Raw genomic sequence first — 16,420 nt, forward strand, 5'->3', positions numbered from 1 at the left:
ACGGTAAAGAAGTTCTTCCTCGTCTTGAGATGGAGTTTGCTTCGTGCATTTCTGAAGCACAGGAAAATCCACCCTCGTCTCCCACTAAGCCACAGGAGGGGTGCTTCTCCTCCTTGGCATGAAGACTGGGCACATCTGAACCCTAAAACGTGGCCGGTTATAAGAGGGAGACCAGTACCAGTCGCCCTGAGCCACTGACACTCCGAGGTTAAAGGTAACAGGCATCGGCCCAAATTACCTATAAAATATATTGCATAACGGAACAGGAATATTTAAATAGAACAGAAATCCATACTTTGTCTTTAAACTCTCAGATCTGGAGCTCAGAGCACGACTCAAGCACAGCGACCGACTGAGGGCCTCAGGGGGGCGGCTGGATCCTTCCCAAGCTCGGTGCGGTGCTCCAGCCAGCACCGCGGCAAAGACCAAGCCCCTTCCATCGTTCATCAACTGTGCCACGGCTTGGCCCGAGGGGCAAGAACGGCAGGACAGGTTCATAACCGGGACGGAGTAACGTAAGAGAAGGACAAGCTACAGCCCTGCCCCACCTTCCGAACCACGGCACACACCACCGGCAGCTTTTCCTGCTGTGCCCAGAGCAGGAGAGGCAGATGGTGAAGCTTGTGACAAAAGGGACAGGGAAGCTCTGCAGAAAGGCTTTGTGTCCCCACAAAGGGACTCTGTTTCCCTCCGCTTGTTTGCGCTTCCCTGGCACGCTCACCAGCAGCATCTGTATATTTATTGTTTCAGGCTGCCCGTAAAATGCTGCATTAAGGACAGGACTGCTCTTACCGGCTGGAAGCTACGTGGAAATTTTTAACTCTGAAATGCTCTACACTGAAATATTACCCTGCAGTACCGGACCCAGAGAGAGAAGAGCCAGAAGGTATCCAAGTGGAAGAGATATGCCGCAAGCAGCAGCCAGGTAAGTGGTGTACGAGTTAAGATAAACGCAACAAATATTTCCAGGGACACGAAGCCCCGGCTCAATCAAATGGGTGTAAAATGTTTACAAGCAGAAAGCCTGGCAGAAATCAGACCTTGGAGGAACAACCTTGAGTGATGGTGGTGCCAAGCGTCACAAGGACATGCAGCACGTGGGACGGCCATGCACTGGGGTGGCATCATTGCACTTTAGGCTGGTCAGCCAACAGTTCTCTTGCAAAAACCTGACAGATCCTGGGAATACAAGAGGAACTTTGGCTTTTAGCTGAGAAGGGCAAGGGAGAGGACCTCCTGCTGCCCAGCAGCAGTTTTCTGCAGTGGGCAAGATGTAGTTGTATTGAGTTTGTTTAAACAAATCATACGATTTCTGTCCACACAAATGCTGTATTATAGATGTATGAATGCAAATATTAGATGAAGTCCCCGGGATAACTCATTTATGTATTTGGAGAAGGCACTCCCCGCACATCCCACGGCTGGATACTGCTCTTCCCATTCATGGCTGGTGGAAAGCTGAAGGACACACGAGCAACGAGCCAGAACATCAAAGGCAGACTCCTTTGAAGCTATTTTTGAGCTGGTTTAGGACTTAAACAGTTTAATTTGGATCCACTTAAAGAGTGACAAAATCCTCCTGTTACTTAATGGCTTCTTTCTAACTCATTGTTTAGGAGACTGAAGACCACAGTACAGAAGTCACCTCCATCAATCAAAAGGGACATTTTTCATTCCTGGAACCTCCTAAATTAACTTACATCCATCAGCTTGGCCTGTCTACAAACACACTTGGACTATGTTTACCCTGGGCCAGCCCTTTCCATCAGGAGTTTACTCAGTTTCCTTTGAGTGTTGCAATAGACGACCCAAAGAAACAGCTATTTGTATCCTGTTAGTGTTCTAATATGTGTGCTACATTTAATGCAGGTATTTTCTCTCTCCAAAACAAGAGCGGAATTTGGAGGAACAGACATTTTGATAAAGGGTTTCAGCAGCAAGTAGAGCAGGGGCACCAGGCCATTCCCCAAGCGCCGGGATACTTCACTCCTCATGCAGCACATAGGGCAATTCCATTAATTTGAAGTAATGTAAAGATAAGCACCAACATTTAAGCTATAGATGCCACTTATCAAGGTATAACCCTTGGTATTTTAAATGAATGGAGTAGCCCTGAATGCTTTTTTAAGGCAAGTGACATCTCCAGAACAACAAGTGCCCGGGGGCAGTTGGTTACTCTATACGGCAGCAAGTATATTAGTGCTGTCAGGTCGGGTTTTGTTCAGTTGGGTTTGTTCTTCCTCTAATATAAAGAGAGCACGAGTGTTGCTCCCTTATTTCAGAGGTGCTAACAGAATAAAACCAAGGAGAAACAGCCAGTCTGTTCCCTCACCTGCATACACCTGTGCCTAAAATGTGTAAAGTAGCTAAACTGCAATGGGTTTTTTTAAGTATAATCAAGAATATCCCATGTTCTTCATAGCCAGGGGGTCAATAGATAAAAATGTAATACCGCATCACTAAGTGGCCAGCTACACAAAAAGGACATCCCGACTCCAGGGCATCACTTCAGTTCAAGGCAAATTACAAATTCAGTCTGACAAAATGGAGCAACGCCAGCGAAATCAAGAGATGGAGGCGAGCCAGCTGATGCCGGGGTAAATTGGCCTTTCATGTAACACTGCCAGGAGGAGCCATCAACTGCCGTTATCTTGGGATCCCCCATTTCTGCAGCAGCCACCAAAATGACTACAAATCGTAACTTTTACTGTAAGGATAAAACATTTCAGGCGCTCGTCTTTTAAACACGCAGCCTAAAAAGAGTGATACCCCAGACCTGAACCACCTAAACCCCGGAGAAGTCATCTAACAGCAGGCTGTTTGCCGTAGCTGCACAGCAACATTTAATGTGCGGGGGCAGAGTTTTGATGCCTATTTTCAGCCCTAGGGCAGGCTGTCTGCCGAGCCCCAGGCTGAGGATTTATAAGGCGAATAAATGCACTGCAGCGATTCTCCCAAACTCCCTTCGCCCCAATGCATTTTGACAGCCTGCTTTTCTTGGTTGACAGAATAGAAAATGAGTATTCAGATCTGCTCCTTAACCAAAGCCACAAAGCAGAGCAGAAAAAGTTTGCCCACGTATAAAATTTGCTATTTTGTCTGTGCAGAGCAGCTTCCTGAAGCTTCATGTTCCCAAAGCCTACGTGGTGCATCCTCTGAATATTCCTCAGTCCGGCCTCTCTTATCCTGCTTGCCTTGAAACTCGCTAAAACTAAGATATACAGATATCATATAACTCGGGAAAATACAGCTATGTAACAGCAGAAGTAAAGGTGACAAAAAACTAGATCTCAATACTGTAGCACCAAACATATTTTCACCAGTTGACTGATGTTAATGGTTAAAGAGTTAAAATGCTTTTTTAATTGTTTCAGCAGTCAATCACATGCCACAGGCCCAAATATTTTAATTGTTCTTATGCCCTGGGTGGTGTACCAGAATTATAACACAGCTTCCAACAACAAACCACTTATAAGCAGCAACAGAACCAGTTCTGAACCTCAGTTCTTGTTCAAGCTGTGTCTACCATCAGTACGTAAATAAAACCCACCCTCCGCATCAAAGCTCTTACCTGCACGAGGAAGATGATGAGGAAGTAGAAGTTGGCAATTCTTCTAAACTGCTCAAAAAGGTTCTTCGGGAGGAAGTTCCAGAGGGTGTACTGCGGGGAGAGAGGGAGGCTCACCGACAGACCGAGGCACCACGCTGACTGGGGACTAGAGCTACAACATGGGAAGCACGTGCACCAAATAAGAAAGGCATTTTCCCTCTAACCCGGCAAGGAGCACCACAGCGAGCTGCCTGAGCAGCCCTGGCGTGCTCCCAGCAGAGATCCAGGTCCCTGCTTTAAAACCAGGAGCACAGTGCAGCTGGACGCCGAGATGCCACTGAGCTCCTGCTTCACCTCCGAGCTCCGTCTCTCTCCACTCGTTCATTGAACACTTGCGAGTGTCTCACAGCTACATGGGAGGGTTTGTTTCTTTGCTTTAAAATCGGCGACTATTTCTCTTTGGTCAAGATAACCCATCTACATGGCTGAAGACAGTAAAAGGGTAAAATAAGATAAAAACAACAGGCTCTGTTTCAGCAGACAACTTCTAGACAGGCATTTGCAGAGATGTGATTTCATGAAAACATAATGCACAGTGCAGCGATTTATATTTTTTTCCAAACAAATTACAATAACCAGCTCTTCCGTAAAAAAAAAGCCATGTTCCCAATACAAGTTTGTTATTAGGTTGTGCTTCATTACTATTTTAAAAAGGCTGCCAAATCATTTACTTTGGAAAACATGTAGAATTCAAGAACAACATGGAAAATAAAGGGTCTAATATCTGATCTTTCAGTCTGCCTTGAATAAAAAAAGAATAATAAAGCAGCCAAGTCCAATCTCCACTTAATTACAAAAACAGACTAGTCAGGTAAGAAGACTCCCTGTCTAGCAAATATAAATGGGAAAAGAGAGCAAGGACACAATATTCGAAAATAAATCAGGGTAGATTTAAAATTAGTGCTAAAACAAACCATTTGTCGGAGAGGGAAAGGAACAGAAACGAGGAAGGTGTCCTCTCTGAAGGACCCTCTTGCATGCCAGGGAAACGTCAATGGGAATGCCACACAAATCAAGCACAGCTAGACTTAAAACTTTCCCCCAATATAAAGTCAGACAGCACAGGCATATAAAATCAAGTAAGACCCAAGCTGTATAAAAAAAAAAAAAGAGGGGAAAAACCCCCTTACAGCTCAAGTAAAGTAAGACCAAAGCCTAACTATGCTGAGCATCATGAATCCTAACCAATGTGTTATGTATCCAGCTGTGCTGACAATATGGGATGCCACTTGTTTGATATTTTACTGGAATCTGCTTCAATTCTTTTGGAACAACTTCATAAATGTCACGGAAAAAAGCTAAGCAGAAGGCAGATGGGTGTCATGCAGTTTTCCACCATAAACAAAAGCTGCATTAATACCGTATGAATGTTTCCCCTTTCATCCAAAGGGATAAACAAAGCATGGTTATTTTTGTCCTATCTCAAGAGAGAAAAATCCCATGGAACAAGAACAAAACAAAAAAAAAAAAATAAAAATAGGGGAATAGTATTTTTCTGTCCATTTATAAAATAATCCCCACTCCCTTTTGCAAATCCGAGTTGCTGTTGCCTCACGCCATATTACGCTTAACCTGTCCTTTCTTCCCAAAGGGAATGCCAGAAAACAAAGCAAACCGAATCCAAAAAATTACAAACACCCCCCCTCAACAATGACACATCCATTTGCTTTGTTAGCATCCAGCCTAGAAGAAGGGAACGTGTACGCACCCCCACTGGACTGATAGGAAGAAAGAGAGCCTAACAGTGAGACTGGAGCTGGGGTGTGAGGTATGGACCTCCGCATGCAAAGGAACCTTTACATCCATCCTTGAGGAATTCAGAGGTTCTCACTTTCAAAAACAACCATCAAATAAAGCCAGGGTGAATGTACGAGCAGGGAATACATGTGCACGATGCACCTGGACAAGCGGAGCAAGCTCACCTTGGAGGAGACAATCCTGTTGTCGCAGAACTTCTGTGCCACGTATGCATCTGTTTCCGAAACTGGACGGTGCCCCACCACCACGGTGCGTGTACCGACCCGCTTCTCTTCCCCAGCACACTGTTGGGGCAACCAGGAAAGGGAAAAAATAGCTTTTAGCTCAAAAGAAGTCAAATATTTATATTAATAGCTTCCAGGTTCTGAAAGCGCAGTGCTGTTCATTGGAAATAAAGCAGCTGGAACTTCAAAAATCCACTTCTTTGCCCCAGCAAAAGCACAGAGAACGAAGAGGCACATGTAAGGTCATTTAGCAAACCCAAAGCAGTGCCGAGCCTGCAACCTGGGGTCCTCAGTGCTGCTCAGCCACTGGCCCACCAGGACCACAGCCCATCCCACGCTCCACCAGGACAGGTCACCGCTCACGTCCCCCACACTCCTGCCCTAAGCAGGATGGCTGCTGCCCACACCTGCAGCCTGCGCCCATCTGCCAGGCAATTTTTCCTTCTTGAAGAATACACCTTTATCAAACGCTTCAGTTCATTAGCAATATAATTGATCTTCCACACATCTCTTCCTAGTCCCAACCTGGAGAATCCTTCCGTCTTGGGTTTGTACAGTGGCTCCAGGCTCTACCCAGGACACCACAGAGGATGATGGAATCTGCACCCTCCCTTACACTTGCTCTCCTGTCAAACCCTCAAGTCCACCTGACACATCTCACGATCACACTGGTGCCTGCAGACTTGGGATTTAGCTTTTAAAAAAAGCATACTTTTGCTATTTTAAAGTCTCCAATAAAACCAGAAACAATGAAGCAGAGAGTTGCACATCGCAAACTCCTCAAAAAGACATGCAGGGTGTTGGGGATGCCACCTTGTCCTGTTGGGGTTGTATTTTAAAGCAGAATGAGACGTCACAAGTGAATGCTAACCTGGTGTAACGGGGGCTCAGCGACTGCCCCGCTGCTCCGCAGCGGCCCGGGGAAGGACGAGGGGAACTGCAGCAGAACCAACTCAGACAGGGGAAGCAGAGCAGCTCCACGGGAGGAGAGCATCCCTTACACAAAGTCATGAGAGATGCTTGTGACTGGCAACACGGGGCTCTAGCAGAGACCCCCATCCCCACAGGCTGCCCAGGGGAGGTCCTGGTGCCCGGCAAATTAAAGACAGATCCTTCCAATCCAACAGACAGCTTTTAAATAGTGCCTAGTAAAAAAGGTAGTCAAATACACTAAGAGTAACAGTGCTCTTAAACATAACTCGTAAATATGACATTTCCAACTTTCTGTCACTTTGTTTGAAAATATCTGTGAACTGGTGACAAGGCAGTGGCAACACAGGTCCCCATAGCCCTGGGGAAGCCTCTTGGGTGGACGGGACAACACCACAGCCTCTGTTCCCACCAGCTTCCAGCTCCAGGCTGCTCCACACGCACGAGATTCTCAGTGGATGAGAAAAGTTTATTTTTAAAAGAAATGCAAATGTGCAATAGTTTAAAAATCAGCTTTTCAACCTGTCCAGGTTCCACCTTGCAGGTAACAAAGTGTGCCTGCCGCAGCTGCTGGTGGCCAAGCCCGGAGACTGGGATGGCACTGGGAAGCGTTTTGCAAGGTCAAACTTAAAATTATAAAGTGAATTTGAAATGCCCACTAAGAGTGGATGGGGGGGGGGGGGGGGGGCGGGAAGTGGTCTTAGGCTAGGCTAAGGTTTTTTTAGAGTTAAAGTTCTGGATTTTGAAACATGAGCAGAGAAGACATTCGTCACTGTTCACCATTCAAGGGCATTAGCCCGCAACAGGGCTGCTGAAACACCGGCCGATACTGCTCCTACTCCACTCAGTCTCATTAAACCTCAACCTTACAGCTTACTTGCCTTCAATTCCCACCAGGGCAAGTGACGGTGCAAAAATGCCCAACTGCTATCCTGTGTCTGCTGCCCAGCGTGGGCTCAGCCCGCCGCCAGCGGACACTCCTGGCGTGCCCAGGACCCAGCTCAGCACCCTGGCTGTCCGAAGGGCCGGCTGCAGGCAGCCCATCAAGCTGCAAGCAAAACCCAGCTAGAGAAGAGGTGCTCTGAAAACAACCACACTGTGACAGCAAGGCCCGCGACTAACTACTGCTTGGGGAAAGTGTGAAAACAACACATGCACACCCCCAAAACAACATTAAAACATAAAAATCTGAGCCAGCCCTATTCATGTACCTGGACCAGCAGCAACTGTATGGATGTTGCACCAGGTGTGGGATCTACCTGAAGAAAGCAGAAGCTCTTCCTTCCCCCGTTCCTCACCCGTATCCGCAGCATCTTTAATTAAAGAAGTGCTTTCACACCATGCCTAAACCCAGTTTGGTGTGCTGACCACTCTCACTACAGCCATCCTCAAACCTCCAGCGGCTGGCGTAGAGCAGAAGCAAGTTTCTCACACCACTGCAGGTGTCCCTGCACCCCCGGCCGCAGAGCCAGCAGCACCCACCTGCCCCCCGGCACTGTGCACACCCCCACGGGGCACGGCTGGCTCCCCAAGCTGAATGCCACCACCCCAGCGCCCTCCCAGCCTCACCGCCACCGCCTGCAGCGGCGATCAGCACATCTCAGCTGGAAACCAGACGCAGGAAAGGCTCCCCGCTGTAATCTGCCGCGCTACAGGGGTGGCAGCCGCATGTCTCACCAGCCTGCACCCCAGAAGCGAGAGGCAGAGCCATCATCCACACCAGCGCCGGGGAGCAGAGGCAGACTGTCCCCAAGGCTGAAGCCCCCACCGTGTCCCCAGGCAGGGGCTGGAGCCAGGCGTGCCTGGTGAGCATCCGTCCAGCACCGGGAGGAAAGCAGAGCTTCCCCCCCACGCTGCCGGCAGGGCGGTGGGAAGGGGACAGGGTGAGGGTTTGCCGAACACACGCGTCGGGCATGGAAGCAACAAAAGCTCTGGTTAAAACATTCCTGGAAAAATATACGCAAGTCTTTACTCTGCAAGACCATCTGTAGTTAGCCATGGGAAACCTGGAGGAGGTGAAGCCCCAGAGCAGAAGACAACCCAAGTCCCAGGTGTGGGGTGCTAGCTGACCAAGCCCCACTGAGTTGTCCCCACCAAGCCCTAGGTGGGCTGTCACCCCTCAGCTCCTCCTCAGTTCTTTCTGTGAAGCATCCCCTACGAAGGTGACAGCAACCCCGCAGCAGGGCCCTCCACAGGGGCAGCAGAGGGAGAAGTCCTCGCTCTCTGGTCTAACTGGACTCCCGCCACTCCCAGCATTTCATTTCCCATTCCCTTGACCACCCCATGCTGTCACACCATCATGCAGCTACACAAGCAGCTGGAAGGCTTCATACCACATCTCTCTCTTTTTTCACCTCCCAGACAGCAAGCGCACACTACGACGATGCCCACAGTGAGAGGCATTGGCTCAGCTCGGCAATTAAAAGCTCTTATTTTGACACGCTCACCTTCCACGGCTCGCTGGGCTGCTAATAGATTGCCAAGTCTTAATAACGGCTCTCAACGGAGACTTAAGAGGAGATTTAGGGAGTAACTGCCAGGCTTTTGGGAAAATTATAAAATATGCAGATTAGCAGAGAGAGGATTTAGATGACTTTTCCCAGCCGCCTTTCATCAAAAATTTTAATTCTGATGGAAAAGAAAAAAAGAAAGAAAATACTACTTGGAAACAATTCAAACAGCTGCCTCGCTGCCTGGTGGGGTTTTGTAAAGCCCATGGTCCACAGCGCAGGCGTCAGCTGGTGTAAGCAAAAGCCAGAGTTCTTGCTGCTGTTTAGAGCCAAGCCCGACAAAAGGATTATTTAAGAACATAAACAATTGCATTGCCCCCATATGCACTGTATCACCTCCCTCTGCCTGAGGCGCGATGCTCGCAGGAGCGCTGGGAGAACCAGAGCTATCGGTAGGGATCAGCGGTGTCAGGCTGGCCTTGGGACCGCACCGTGGGAAGCTGCGCTGCCTCCCCCCACCAAACCATGAGGATCTGGGGATGCTGGCAGGCCACCCCAGTCCCCTCTCTGCCATCCCCTGCCCCAGCAACCCAGAAGAGCTCCCAGAAGCTGGCAGACACGGCACCCTGGGGCACACCGCACACCCCAGGAATCGAGAGGAGGGAGAGAAGGAGGTATTTTTGAGAAGAGCCACTATCCTGTTTGCATTATTTGAACACCAGCACCAGAAATGCAGGTCTCTCCTGCAGCATTCCAAGCTTCACTCAGGGCTCCTGTTCCTCTCCTCCAGCACCTAACCAAGCCCATCAGCGAGTTTAATCTTTCAGCAAAGCATCCAAACCAGATTGCTCCTGAAGGAGCTCAGCTGGAAGACAACAGCCAGACAAACACAAATCATAGGAGATAAAGATGAGGCTAGCGAAGCTGTTCTGCCAGGAGCATCTTTCTGAGCTGGCAGCTCACTATCTATCCCCGCTTCCCACCTCGGGCAGGACCAGGTGCCCAGGCTGCAGTAATAAATAACCACACTGTCGCCACCGATGCGGACACAGACGCTCTGCTGCACGCACGGCGGGGCACGGTGCTGCTGCAGTACAGCCTTCCTCGTACCACAGTGAAATTCAGATATAGAACACATTCCTGTTAAATATTTTGATGCAACCCAACCTTCCCATACTTTCAGCTTTGTATAAAGCCCACTTATTGCCAGACAGAGCAGTTCTGAAAAGAAGGCATTAGGAATAATGGCTATTTTCTTATGCTGTCCAAATTCAAAAAGACCATCTACACATATCAATATGCCCACGGAAGGTCACCTGAGGCTTGGCATTTTGCTATAAACTCTTCTTTGAGGAGTTAGGAACAGGCATGATGTGAAGGCATCAGACCAGGGCTAAACATACCCATGGATGCAACTAACGACCCAACTTAATTGATGACTTGAAGCTGCTGAAGCATTACACAGAGATGGTGGAATTATGTTCGCAGCCCACAGCGCTCCCCAGATCCTTCACCCTGGTTTGGGTGAGCCTCCCTTTGTGCCTCTTTCCCCTTCCCATCTGTGCCCTTCTCCCACAGGGATGCCCTGGCCCAGCACAACAGCCACGCCACCCCGTCCCCTGGAGAGCATCGTCTCCACCCACCCTCCCAAATATCTGGCTGTCCATCACAGCACCATGTACAGGACCTGGCCGGCACTTGATAAAAGTTGCAAACCTGGGTAAAAATTAGCAAGCCTGGGTAAAAATTAATGGAGTTAGGAGTTCAACAGGAGAGGTGAACCTGTATTCTGCAGCCGCTGTTGACAAGGAGCCACTCTAAGTGGGCTATTTCTAGGGCAGCTGCAAAACAGTGTTTAATTATATCACCCATATGGAAAACAAATGTCTGCGCTACCTGCTGGCCCCATTTCCAGAAAAAAAAAATAGTGGAAGAAAAAAAAAAAAAAAAAAAAAGCCCACCATTTTATTTACTAGTTTCAGAAAGCACCTAAACCAAAACTAACTAATCAAAAAAAACTCCTTTCATGTTTGCTGAAGATATCATCAAGCCACAAAGTAAACACAAATAAGTCTTAGAAAAAAGATCTAATAAAAAACCACAGGCATTTAAAAAAGAAAGAAGTCATCTGCTAAAACCGGAGATAATTATACAGTACAAGTACAAGGCTCAAACATTTGAATGAAATCACAGCTTATATTAAAAATATGCAGAAGAAAGATTAAATCACGTTACTTGGCTTAGATCTCATGAATAGTTTAAACTCTGATCACTTCCATATTGTTCCATTTATCATAAAAGCAGTAGAGAAGACGACCTGATTTACAAAAAAAGCCTGCAAAAATAACACCACCTCCCAAAACAGCCTGTTCTACCTCCCATTGCACTTAGCCCCAGAATAACCAAGAAAAACACATCCACAGTTTTTAAAAGCCTCCGTAAATTTACCATAACCTCCCCAAATTGCCCAGCAGCCTCAGAAAGCTGCTCGGTACACCAGCCTCATTGCCCAACCGATATACTTTTAATTAAAGTTTTTCCTGCCAATTTTTCTATTACTCTTTATCCTTAGTCGTTTCTATGCAAGCACAGGTGATGCTTTGAGAAAAGCCTTAATAATTTAGCAGCTTGGCTATGCTTACCCTCACCGACCACATTTTTCGGCGGCTCTCCTGATTTACACACAGAATCGCATCGATCGGGATCAACCCCTCCGTTCTCCCATGCGCCTGTGGGAACGGGTCAATAACATGCACAGTCCTCAGGAAAAAAAACAACATTGCATTTAAAATACTGAAAGGCCACAGGTCCAAAAGGAAGGGCTATGAGCACCGCTCCAAACTCACTTCCCACCGGAGAGGACTTCTGCTGCTCATCCCTAAGCAGAAGAGGGAAGGCCAGTACCTCAAGAAAGCAAAAGGTTGAAATTTAAACCATTATCCCTTCTCCTCTGTTGAGACTGAAGATCCTACTGATAATTCAACCAGACAGAAGACAGCACCATGAAGGAGTGCCCTGGGGGGCAAGCTGGCTCTAGCCGAAGTGAGGTAGACATGCGAGCCCCCAGACCAAGCAGAATAACAAGCAAAAGAGGAGCCATGGGAAAAGGATCAATACTTTTTTAAAAAAAGAAAACCCATGGTCAACACTTGATAGGGCTCAACACCCAGACCTCACCCCTGGTCCCTGCTGGGGATGACAAAGCACTGGATGATGTGCTCCAGCAAAGCATCATTGACACCAGCCTTAACTCAAGTCAAAGTACGTCCAGCAACATGAAAGGGCCCTGGCCAAAACCCATCCTCATGTCCCCTCTGTCCCCAAAATGTGCTGTCTCACCATATGGGCTTGCAGGAAGGTCACCTTCACCAAGGACAGCAGGCTGGAGAACAGCAGAGCCCGGGCTGAGTTTCCTGGAAAGGCTGAATTTGCCAACAAAGCCACCGATAAAAGCAGAGAGACCCGGCAGGGTGGGGAGAACAGGGGAAAAGGCTACTTGAGACTTAAGGGTGGAGAGAGGAAATACAACAGGTTTTTTTCCCCAGATAATAAATTTACAGGAGAGCCCAGCCCTCTCCCGGACTCGGGGAGCACCGTGCACAGGGGTGACAGCCCAGCTTCTTTTGCTATGGGCTTTGGTTTTGTCGCTTGTGTTTTTCCATCTGGAGACAGCCTACCCCAAACCATGCAGCACTGCATCTTCCCAGCAAACACGCCACACCACCCGTAACCACAGCTTCAGCTCCGCAGTGCTCTGCAGAGAGTCAGGTTCACGTACGACGCCGAAAGCCAACGCCAGAGCAAAGCCAGCAGACATCAATTGGGACTGCATTACTTCAGCGCTGCTGTTTTGTGGAAAATCTGTTGCTCCTGTTCAAACATAAACACCAACTTTTGGAAGTTTTCAGGATCTCAACTCTACTTCCCTGCCCTGCTGGCAGCCAGGACTATGAAACCGTCACTCAATTTGAAATACAGGCAGCATATTTTTATTTTTGGCAGTCCAAAAGAAAAGTTTGACCAGCATGCTGCTAGCATATAAAATTCAAGCTCACAGGAATACTTCAGACTAGAGAACAGAAAAAAGGACTCTGCGTAAGAGCCAAATGTTTTGCAGAGGTCACAAAGCAAATACAATGAGGTCTTCCTGCCTTCAAACCTCTTACTCCCTCCTTCCCCCGGCTCAAGCTGTGCACATATGTCCACTCATCGGCAGCTATTTTAGCAGGGCAGCAAGCAGTGATTTGCCCTGGCAAAAATTAAACGCAAACTGGAAAAAACCTCGTAAGTTTGCAATTGTCAGTGCTTGCATCAGCCAGCAGAGCTATAATTTTTGGTTTTCCCGTTGCTTTCTGGTCCTCTGAAAGCCTGAGCTCTTCAGTTATAGAAACAAAACAAAAAAACCCTAAATACTATGTTATGCATCCCAGCTCGGCCAGACATCACTCTGACCTCTTCCACCTACAGACACTTTGCCCCCTTTTAAGTTTTCCTAGCATTTCAGAGCCAGGCTGCCAACTGCCAGGCAAGAAGCCCGTTTCCCAGAGCAGCTCCTTCCCTTTCCCCTGGGAAAAGAGCCTGCCCGGCTGCCCACCCGCCAGGACAGAGGCTGCAGACCCCCCTGCCAGGGCGTACATCACGGCAGCAACCCAGAAGCAAGGGCTGGTACCCAGGCCTGCCCAGCCCGCATCCCCCCAGGGCAAGCTTCTCCCCGGGCAGGCTCTCACACTCCCACAGAAGAGCCAGCAGGAGGGATGAGGGGGCAGGTCCAGGCTGCACAGGGTGACCAAGCCCCGCACTCACATCACAGGGCGCCCTCACCTCCTGCAATGGGTACCCAAGGTCCCAGCCCCCCCCTACTGCTTGCTCACACTGGTTCAAATTAATTTTTTTTTAGTCCAAAAAAGCAAAAGCTGTGTAAAAGTAACAAAAAAAAAAAGTAACTAACAAAATGTAACCAACAGATTTATCCTTGGGGCTGCAGGCAAAGTTAACACTAGGATCCTGGATCAGTGCAATCCACCCTGTCAGGAGAGAAATCCTCAACATGTGGCCTAGAACTGTTTATCTTCAGGAAATCCTTTTGGCTCATGTTCCTGCCGGGCTGGGTGAAGTAGCTGCAGAGCAGCTCCAGCAAAGCACACGCTGCTCAGGGCTGACCCAGCACCTGCGCTGAGCAACGCCGGTGTCCAGGGGCTGCAGCAGGAGGGAAATCCGCTTATCCACAGGGACACGGAGCAGAGGTCTGAGCTAGCCCTGGGATGCTGGAGCTGGTGCTAGAGGGGTTTTGGTGCAGTCCATGCCGGCATGGTCAGCTGCAGAAGTGAGCCCATCCCACGTGGGAGAACAGGGCAGCACCCCAGGAGACGACGCATGGTGTCCCCATCCCACCAGCCACTTTCTCTAGATGGGCACTGAGATAAGGGCTTTCCTGCTCTCAGTTACCAAGCCAAGCTCCTTTACCCAAGGTTTCCTCTTTCTGCATGTCTGATCATCCCACCCTGCACTTACCGGAATGGTCAAGTGGAAAGTCCCACTTCCATCCATTCAACTGCACTGGAAGAAGCCGCCCCACAGAAATTATGTACTCCACACATTAATCTGGCTGATACAAGGATGACAGCCTTCTGGGTATCGCAGCTAATTTTACTGCGCTGCCTCCCTCAGGAAACATTTATAAGGAACAGTGAGCTGCAAGGAATTTAAAAAAAAAAAAAAAAAAAAAAAGAATAAAAAACCTTCCACAACTCAGAGTGAACAAAACTGGCATGCAACCACCACCCTGTGAGCCACAAAAAAAAAAAAAAAAAAAAAAAAGAATTTTGCATTTTAAGCTTGGCTTTGCAGTGCCTGTAAGAGCAGGGCTGCTGTGCTGCTGAGCGGGTGCCCCCAGTGCTGCCTGAACCCCCCCAGCCCCGAGGCAGTGCTCAGGACCTCACATCACCCCTGGTCCCTACAGCCCTACAGGCAGCAGCTGCTTGACTTTGTGCAAATGCTGGGGAGGAATTACAAGAAATCATAATAAAAGATGGCAGGGCTGCTCACAAAGTGGAATTTTTTTCCCCTACATTTAATCTCCCGGCAGTGACATCTTTGATTATTTTTTTTTCTCCTCTTAAGCCAATTGAGACTCAGGTGGCCGAGCACAGCAGCGCTGCCGTCTAGCAGTACTTAATTTTTATTACTGCTGAAAAGATCGTGGATTGCAATACCAAAGAAACACTTCAAATTGTCTAGTCTTGCCTGTTGCACATCTTGTTCAGCCTTTCCAGATCCTTTACTGTACAAAAAAAATAGGTTCCCTTCATTTTGCAAATTAGTGCATTCGTTGCAAACAAATTACATCTACCAAGTGAGCGCTGCTTCTGTTACCCACTTTAATAGTCTTATAAAATCTTATTAAGGTGCACAGCACACTTTAAGAGAGGCCAGACAAAGACTGCTTGCTGAACCTTTGAAAATACACAGCACCCAAGCCCTCAGCACACCGCCCTGCAAAAGCGAGGCTGGGGCCAGACCACGGGCCCTTCCACCTATAGATCCTGCAGAATTCCGGTGAAATCACACAGCAAAAAGCCCGCAGAGAAGCACTGCACATCTAAGGCCACAAAGGAGGTCAACAGGAATCTTGTTTGAGTCGTGAACAAAAATAACGAGCCCGATTTGCTCTCAAACTACCTGGCTATGACAGCCTCACAGGTGCCTAGACCTCCCTACTGCTGCAGGAGGAAAACAAAAAGCCCTTTACAAACAGCCAGATCAAAAATAAGTGCATTAAGCTTTCATTAAGGAGAGCAGGACAAATGTTTCTGAACTACAAACGCTATCAATTATGGCTGGATGTCAAGAGCAGGCATGCTTTTAGACTAAATTGGCTTCGGTTGGAATTACATCTCAAACAAAATGACTAAAGTTTTGGGAAATAAAAAATGACTGGAGTCAGCAAGATGCAACAGGTGTCTGCAAGAGACATGAACATCCTGCAAATGCGCAGGAGAGACTGCAGAAGGAACTACAAGGGGTTTTTACAGAGCACTTGTTCTGAGCAGCATCCACGGCAGCAAGCATCCCTATGAGAGCATGAAAAATGATGGACGGGAAGAAAAGCACAACCCAGGACTGCTTCACTTCCACCAGTGAGCCCTTCACCAGGGCATCAACCGGTTCCTCTCCCCAGCCAGCCCCAATGCCCCACCTGGGGGCAAGCAGCTTGATCAAAGTGGCACCTCGTGCCAACTGCTGGCCGGCAGCTCCCTGGATTTTGGCTAAACCTGGGAAAGAGCTCATAAAAATATATTATTTTTTTTAATGCATCTATATATATTGCATACATGCATATTTAATGCATATATATTGCACACATTTATATTTAATACTTCTATAAAAATATGTAGTGAAGTCACTGCAGCCTCTGGTTTTTCCTGACCCAACAGCCACTCTGCTGCCAG

General features: G+C 48.1%; 1 protein-coding gene across 10 annotated transcripts in view; it reads right to left on the minus strand.

Moving 5' to 3' along the window:
• The window catches only part of ATP11C (ATPase phospholipid transporting 11C), a 60,083-nt gene that overhangs the window by 35,852 nt on the left and 7,811 nt on the right, over positions 1-16,420 (minus strand). For 9 of the 10 annotated variants that reach the window (XR_005831038.1, XM_040614859.1, XM_040614853.1 and 6 more), the window contains exons 1-3: positions 11,615-11,715; positions 5,533-5,652; positions 3,572-3,661 (exon numbers count right to left, since the gene is read on the minus strand). Coding sequence is in view for 9 of the 10 variants with exons in the window: in XM_040614859.1 (XP_040470793.1) it covers positions 3,572-3,661; positions 5,533-5,652; positions 11,615-11,629 (225 nt within the window). In the remaining variant the exon portion in view is untranslated. Of the gene's footprint in view, positions 1-3,571; positions 3,662-5,532; positions 5,653-11,614; positions 11,716-16,420 lie in introns of those variants that run through there. The other variant, XM_040614861.1, reaches the window with a different exon arrangement.

This window comes from Falco naumanni, chromosome 14 (genome assembly GCF_017639655.2).
Source record: "Falco naumanni isolate bFalNau1 chromosome 14, bFalNau1.pat, whole genome shotgun sequence".
Classification (NCBI taxonomy): Eukaryota; Metazoa; Chordata; class Aves; order Falconiformes; family Falconidae; genus Falco; species Falco naumanni.